This window comes from Pogoniulus pusillus, chromosome 36 (genome assembly GCF_015220805.1).
Source record: "Pogoniulus pusillus isolate bPogPus1 chromosome 36, bPogPus1.pri, whole genome shotgun sequence".
Lineage (NCBI taxonomy): Eukaryota > Metazoa > Chordata > Aves > Piciformes > Lybiidae > Pogoniulus > Pogoniulus pusillus.
Window position 1 is genome coordinate 7,305,633 of NC_087299.1, and position 8,074 is coordinate 7,313,706.

Below are 8,074 nucleotides of genomic sequence, written 5' to 3' on the forward strand. Positions count from 1 at the left end.
AAGAAGGAGTTCAGCTCCTCGGGGCAGAGGAGGGAATCTTGGTTCCTGTCCAGCGCAGCTGCTGTTTGGCACAGGTTTGCAGAACACAGTTAATGAGATGCAAATAAGCAGATGAGACATTTCTGCAACAGGCTGAGCTTGCACCTCCAGTGCACCCTGCCTGTGTCCATGGAGGTCACCAAAATACACCAATGTGCTGGCCCTAGGTGGTGACACAGCTCAGGCAGGGCACAGAACGCACTGGGTTGGGAGGAATCTGTAGAGGTCACAGGCTCACAGGATGTCAGGGGCTGGAAGGGACCTCCATAGATCATAGAATGGTTTAGGTTGGAAGGAACTTCAAAGGTCTTTTAGTTCCAACCTCCCTGCCATAGACAGGGACACCTCCCACTACAACAGGTCACTCAAGGCCTCATCCAACCTGGTCCTGAACACCTTCAGGGAGGTTGTGGAGCACAGAAGCACCCAATGTGATCTTTGATCACATTGGGTGCTTCTGTGCTCCACAACCTCCCTGGGCAACCTGTGCCAGTGTCTCCCCACCCTCCCTGGAAAGATCCCTTTCCTAACATCTGGTTTGAATTTCCCCTCTTCAAGTCCAACCTCCCAACCTGCCAGAGCAGGACCATCCAATCTAACTCAGGTCACACAGGAACACATCCAGACGGGGCTGGAGGAGACCCCCACAACCTCTGTGGGGAGCCTGTGCCAGTGCTCTGAGCCCCTTACAGGACAGCCTGGTGGCAAGAACCACAGGGCAGGTAAGAAATTGGAAAGGTGAAGCTTTTGGGTCACCTCTCTCCATCCTTTTTTGCCTCTTAGAGTGTGAGGTGTCAGAGGAGTCGAGCGGCGAAGCAGAGATCGAGCAGGAGGCGTCAGACCTGGAGGACCTGCGGGAGCTGCACCCTGGGTTGTTGATCTACAAAGCGGCGCAAGCCCGAAACCTGCCCCTCATGGCAGAAGCCCTTGCACACGGTGCTGAAATCAACTGGGTGAACGATGAGGATGAGAACAAGACTCCTCTGATCCAAGCTGTGATGGGGGTGAGCTGTGGCAGCGGCTGGAAGTGTGCCCAGGTGGCCAAGAGAGCCAATGGCATCCTTGGGCTGGCTCAGGAGCAGTGTGGGCAGCAGGACAAGGGAGGTTATTCTGCCCCTGTACTCAGCACTGCTCAGGCCACCCCTTGAGTGCTGTGTCCAGTTCTGGGCCCCTCAATTCAAGAGAGATGTTGAGGTGCTGGAGCATGTCCAGAGAAGGGCAACAAAGCTGGTGAGGGGCCTGGAACACAAACCCTATGAGGAGAGGCTGAGGGAGCTGGGGGTGTGCAGCCTGCAGAAGAGGAGGCTCAGGGGTGATCTTATTACTGTCTACAACTCCCTGAAGGGAGGCTGTAGCCAGGTGGGGGTTGGGCTCTTCTCCCAGGCAACCAGCAATAGAACAAGGGGACACAGTCTCAAGCTGTGCCAGGGTAGGTATAGGCTGGATGTAAGGAGGAAGTTGTTGGCAGAGAGAGTGATTGGCATTGGAATGGGCTGCCCAGGGAGGTGGTGGAGGCACCATCCCTGGAGGTCTTCAAGAAAAGACTGGATGAGGCACTTAGTGCCATGGTGTAGTTGACTGGCTAGGGCTGGGTGCTAGGTTGGACTGGATGAGCTTGGAGGTCTCTTCCAACCTGTTTGATTCTATGATTTGGGGAGGTGGGGTCTGGGCTGTAGCCGAGGTGGCGCTGGCGCTGGGCGAGCGGCAGCCTGCTGCGTGCTCATGGCTCCTGTCTTCTGCCTTGCCAGGGCTCCCTGATAGCCTGTGAGTTCCTGCTGCAGAATGGGGCAGATGTTAACCAAAGAGACAGCCGAGGCCGAGCTCCTTTGCATCATGCCACGTACCTGGGGCACACTGGGTAAGCTCTTTGCGCCTTTGCTCTGACAAGGTTGAGGCCCCGTCCCTGCAGGTGTTTGAGGCCAGGCTGGCTGAGGCTGTGGGCAGCCTGCTCTAGGGTAGGGTGTCCCTGGCCATGGCAGGGGGGTTGGAACTGGCTGATGCTTGTGGTCCCTTCCAGTCCTGCCTGATTCTGTGACTCTCTGATTCTTGCTCCCCTGGATGTCTGGGGCAGGATAAATGCCCACTCCCCATCCCCCTTTCCCAAAAAGATGCCTGCCATGGAGGGCTTGGCAGAGGCTGGAGCCAGCTGGGAAGCCAAAAGCAAGGGCAAGGGAGCAAAGCAGAGTCAGGCTGGCTCCTGCAGAGCTGCTATTTGTGGGATTGCTCTGAGCAATGCCCTGACTGATTCTATGAAGTTCCTCCCCCCACCTTGGGTTGAGATTCAGTGTTGACAGCCAGAGCCGTGGGGTGAGGTGGGCAGGGAAGCTGGGGTTTGGTGAATTTGCTTCAAAACATGGCTCTTTAGGTCACATCAGCACCTTGATTGTCTCAAGGATAGTTGTCCTTCATGCCAAGAAGGGCATTGAGGTGCCAAAGAGTGTCAAAAGAAGGGCAGTGAAGCTGGTGAGGAGCAGCTGAGAGACCTGGGCTTGCTGGGAGAGAAAGGAGGCTGAGGGAAGACCACCTGGCTCTCTGCAGCTCCCTGAAAGGAGGTTGGAGCCAGCTGGGGGACAAGTTGGCCAAGGGGGACAACTTCATCCCCAAAAGGGTTGCCAAGATCTGGCCCAGGCTGCTCAGGGCAGTGGTGGAGTCCCCACCCCTGGAGGGCTTTCAGAGCTGTGTAGATGAGGTGCTGAGGGCCATGGTTTGGTGGTGCCCTGGCAGTGCTGGGGTAGAGGTTGGGCTTGATGATCTGCAAGGTCCCTTCCAAGCAGAATGCTTCCCTGGTTCTATGATGCTAGGTAGGGGGTAGTGGGGCCCCTCTACAGCCATTCCTTTTTCCATGCCCTTGCAGTGTTTCCCAACTCCAACCAATCTAGGCAAGGCTCTGCCTGCCTATGGAAGCACAGAGCCCTCTGCCTGTGGCACTGTGGGGTGGTGGAGCTGGAAGCTCTGCTCTGATGCTGTCCTCTTTCCCTCCTGCAGTCAGGTCTGCTTGTTCCTCAAGCGAGGGGCGAACCAGCACGCGGTGGATGGCGATGGGCAAGACCCTCTCAGTATTGCTGTCCAAGCAGCCAACGCAGACATTGTCACCTTGTAAGTGCAGCCAGGGCTTCCCAGCCCCTGTGCACAAGGAGCACGACCTGGAGACAGCCATCAGGGAAGGACTAACCAAGCCTCTCTCCCTTGTGCTTTCTCCCTGTCTCGCTCCAGGCTGCGTCTGGCTCGAATGAACGAGGAGATGCGGGAAGCAGAAGGTCCCTTTGGACAGCCAGGTCAATATCCCAGCAACAGCCCTACTGAGCTGCAGTACAGGAAGTGTATACAGGAGTTCATCAGCCTTAATATAGATGAGTGTTAGTGACAACTCCCCCAACCTCCCCTTTGCTGTCTTGAAGCTGGGCTGAACTTCCAGAAGCCCTGAGAAGCCCCATCCTTGGTATATTGGTGTTTCTTGGTCTGTTCTTGATGCCTGCACATAGAGGTTGAGATGCACACAGGAAGGAGAAGGGATCTTTTTAACTCTCAGCATTGAGTTCTCATGCTTGACTACTGGATGGTTTGATTTGTTGTGTAGGAGGCTCCTAGGGCATAACCACAGACCATGGCGTGTGGAGTTGAGTGTGTGAGAAGTATGGGAGATGAGTTTAGCATTAAACAAAGCAACCAACAAACTGAAAATCAAAGGAGAAGAGAAGAGAAGGAAAGGAAAGTGTCACAAGGAGAAAACTCTCCAGGAACACGACTGGATGAAGCTGTCTCTGCTCCAAGTGTAGTTGCTGTGCACTGAGTTCTCCTCTGAACACGTCGGAAGGGATCCTGATGTGGAACCTTCTCCTCCTGCCAGCGTGACCAGCAGCCTTGCTCTCTCTCTCTCTCATGGGACTGCCACAGCTGCTGGGAGCTGCTGGGGGCAAAGCAGTTCAGAAAACTCTGAGAAGACCTCCGAGTCAGGACCAGGCTGTTTTGTGCCCCAGAAGGCACAAGAGAAGGGGTAGGATCGAGACCTCAATCGCTCTCAGGACCAGAGCAGCCACGCTCCCCCCTTTTTCCACATTGCCCTTGGTGGTTAGCTGGTCAAAGCCATAGCTCACCTGCTTCCTGGGCCAAGATGCAGCCTGCACAGCGTTTTGGAAGCAGCAGTGCTAGCTGTTGCATTTTGGGGGGAGGCTGGGAGAAGCCTGTTGCTGGCGATGGGCTGTGTGTCAGGGAAGAAAAAGCCACCTCCAGCTCCCGCCGCCCGCGCGGCTGCTGCACGATGCCATTGGACTTGGGTTCAGATTGTTTGCTTTTGGTCACTCTTTGGATTTCTGACTCTCCATCTCTCTGGAGGAGACTTCTGCTTGCATGTCTGCCCCTCTCTGCTCTCCCCCCAGCATGCTGAAGCTGTGTAAGTAGGGCATCTCAGCAGCTGGCCCAGGGGCTTTTTGCAGCTCCCGAGTTCCAGCGAGCAGCAGGACCTTTGTTTCTTTCCTTTTTCTTGTGTTGCTCTTTGCTGGAGTTGGGGGGAATTAGTTTCTACTTGGAGCACTTTGTTGCTGTGGTTTATGATCTGAGTCGACTGGGATCATGCCACAGGAGCTCCTCATGCAATCCTGGTTTGGGAGGATGCTCATACCGCTGGCAGGTTATCCTCTGGCTAGGAGTCTGGATGCCAAGCTGAGGTGTGCAGCTCTAAGAGCCTCTTCAGAATGCCCTCAGCTGCAGTCAACGTTGGAGCTTTTCCAGTCCACAGCTGGGATTCAGCCTGCCTGGGCACCTAGGCTGCTGGTCTAGGGTTGGGCCATAGTGCCTTACAGATAGTGCTGGGGTCTTGAGGGGGGATCAGCATCTCCCAGGAACAGCAGGCAGAGCTCCCCATCCTCCTGCATGCAATCAGCAGCCACACACAAGCATCTGATTGGCCACCCAGTGCACATTTTGTCTTCTTTACCCTCTCTCTGTGTGTTGGCTGCTCTTGTGCTGCAGCCCAGGGTGGGTTAAAGCCTTGGCAGGTTTGCTTCTGTTGCTGCCATTGCATCCTCAGGCACTGAAGCAACAGAGATCCAGCTCTTCACTGCAGGTGTTGCCCTCAGACCGAGCCATCAGCACTCAGTGTCCACCCACAGGTCTAGGAGTGGAGCAAAGAGGAACTCCACTTAGTGTCTAGCTGAGATATCCTCTCAGCTCCAGGGGCAGTCCCTGCTTCTGGTGGGAACTGCTGTCCCCCAGGTTTTGCTGCAGCCAGACCACAGACTCCTGTCTGTGCAGTCTGGGTCTTGAAGTCCATCTTTTGTCTTCTTGTTTTCCCATTCCTGGCTCCCTTGGAGCTTTGGGATGCACAGAATCCCAAGCATGGTGGGGGTTGGAAGAGACCTCTGAAGATCAGCTAGTCCAACCCCCCCTGCTAGAGCAGGATCCCCTTGAGTGAATCCCCCAGGAACACCCAGTGCTGAGTTCTGATCTCGGTCCCAGTGGTCTGTTGTGATTCTCCAATAGTCCTTGGGACTGTGCTGAAGCTGCTGCAGATCCACAGTGGTGCAGAATCTGGCCCCAGGGCCTTTTGTGCTTCCCTGAAAACCAATCTCCTTCCACCAGTCTGGGACAAGAAGAGGGAATGACCTCGGCCCCAGCAGCCTTTTCACCACAGGCAGTGCCCTTTGATGGCCTTTTCTCCATCACCCCACTCTGTCCAGGAGGCCACTGCTCTGCACACAGCATTCTGCTGCTGCAGCTGGGCTTGTGTGTGACCCTGCTGAGGGCTTGCAGGTGAGATGCACCCCTTCCATTCTGCCTTCTTAGCTGGTCTGAAGCTGTCCTGTCCTCTCTCACCAGGCAGTACTGCCTCTGAACTCCTCTCTGGGTAGAAGCTGTAGGACATGCCACCAGGGCTTGGCAGAGGGCAGACCACTTGGTCTGTACCCAGGTTGTGCTCAGCTGTGGCAGCCTCAGGAGTGCTTTGGGGCTGTGTGCTGGGGGTGAGGCAGTGTGGTATGAAATGCAGCTCAGTTCCAGAGGAACTCTGGGCTGTGCAAACCCTTAGCTCAGGGCACCCTTCCTTTGTGAGCAGGCAGCACCTCCTGCCTGCAGCTGCCAGCTATGGCTCTGGAGTGCAGTCAGGGCTGAGCCAGGCACGCACCTGTGTGACCCCCAGCCAGGGGGGCAGATGTGTGCTCTGCAGTGCTGCTAGGTGGGCTCCTTCACTTGCTGCTTGCCGTGCCCTGGGTCCAATGCCCTGCTTCCTGATGCTTGTGTGAGGGCAGAGCCACAGCACCACTGCCCACTCAGCCTTTCTCTGGTGCAGGATTGCCCCGAGGTTGCCACTCAGCACTCTCATGGAGCTTCACCTCTTGGTCCTTTGTCTTCTTTCTGGTCCAAGTCACCCTAATATAAATGGGCTTCCTCACTGGGCAAGGTGCTGCCTTCACTTGTGCATCACTGCCCCATCTGCCACCCTTTCCTTGTCACTTGAGCCCACTTGGCTTTGCAACTGCTGCTGGTGGTGTTCCTGCCAGCCTGAGTGGGGCCAGGAGCTGATCTGTGCTCTTAAACAGATCAGCTGTGGGCAATGCCCTGCAGAGCTCCTGCTGCAGCAGAGCTCAGCTGGTGCTGGGTGCTGCTGCCCAGTGGCACAAGTCGTGGTGCTGAGCTGCTAGCAATGCAGCAACGTCCTTAAGCATGTCTCTGCTTTCAGCAGGACTCTGCCTCTGCTCAGGTCCTGCTGCTCACCCTCTGGCATCCACACCAGCACTAGGAGTGCTCAGCACAGGAACCGATGCCCAGCCAGGAACTCACTCACTCTGCTTCCTGATTTAGGAGCTGAGAGGTTCTCTGTAAGGAGCTCTCTTGGATAATCCTCTCCCCTTTTTATCCTGCTGTGCACTAAGCAGATCTCTCCCTGCTGATGTCCCCTCCAGCTGTGCCCTTTGCTAGCCAAAAGCCACTCTGACTCCAAGCTGGCACCTCTTAGGGCACATCAGAGATCTGAGGGAGAGTGATCAGCTGTTTGACCACTGCCATGGTGCTCCTCCATGGATGACTCTCAGCTGTGCCACTCTGACTCCAAGCTGGCACCTCTCAGGGTACATCAGAGATCTGAAGGAGAGTGAATCTGCTATTTGGCCACTGCCATGGTGCTCCTCCATGGATGACTCTCAGCTGTGCCCTTTGCTAGCCAAAAGCCACTCTGACTCCAGGCTGGCACCTCTCAGGGTACATCAGAGATCTGAGGGAGAGTGAATCAGCTGTTTGACCACTGCCATGGTGCCCCTCCATGGATGACTTCCAGCATGCTCCTCCTCAGGCAATGCTTTCTTTTCTGCCATGTACAGCAGCTCCATCCACTCCCAGTTGCATTCCCAGCTGCTTCTACAAGACCCAGTTGAGAACTGGGGTCCACTTTGGCTCATTTGATTTCACACCTCAGCAGCAGTGACCGATGAGGAGGAGGAGGAGGAGGAGGAGAAGACAACAAACCCAAGCAAATCATGTACAGTTTTAGGTCCAATTGAAGCTCAGACTCAACTGCTGAAGCAGCTGAAGTTCAACCCTGTGTAAATAGTGATGCAAAAGGGCAGTGTCTTGCAAGACAATTCCTCTATTTAACATGTATTGGTACTTTGAACTATTTAGAGTCAATGTATAAAGCAACTTTGTGCACTTTTCCTACAGTACAGTATTTGGGGGGGTGGGCTGGGGGGTAGGGGGCTGTGTGTGGGGGGGGGGGGGGAGGGAGGGGGTTTGATGTTTCTGTTCTGATTTTTTTTGTGTGTGTGTTGCTGTCTTTTTAATCAGTGAGATTTAAGTATTTAATTTATTCTTCATGTGCCCAGAGGCCTAGTGCAATTTCTTTTTTAATTCAATACAGTTTGTCTGTATTTAATGTCAGGGTTGGGTTTTCTTTTTTTCCCCCTTCCTCCCCTTTTTCCTTTTGTAGCATTGCTTAGGGAATCTTTTATTTCCCCTCTCCCCAAACCTGCCTTGATTTCCCCACCTCCCACCCCCACACCTCCTCATCACAGTTTTCTCCCTCTCTGTTCTCTTCTTCCTTTCTAGC

General features: G+C 54.8%; 1 protein-coding gene across 1 annotated transcript in view; it reads left to right on the top strand.

Annotated features, from left to right (window-relative positions):
• The window catches only part of ACAP3 (ArfGAP with coiled-coil, ankyrin repeat and PH domains 3), a 109,262-nt gene extending 101,585 nt beyond the window's left edge, over window positions 1–7,677 (top strand). The window contains exons 22-25 of the mRNA XM_064171703.1: window positions 823–1,043; window positions 1,788–1,897; window positions 3,025–3,135; window positions 3,253–7,677. Of these exons, the coding sequence (XP_064027773.1) occupies window positions 823–1,043; window positions 1,788–1,897; window positions 3,025–3,135; window positions 3,253–3,400 (590 nt within the window). The 3' untranslated portion in view covers window positions 3,401–7,677. The remainder of the gene's footprint in view (window positions 1–822; window positions 1,044–1,787; window positions 1,898–3,024; window positions 3,136–3,252) is intronic.
• Window positions 7,678–8,074: the final 397 nt, after the last annotated feature.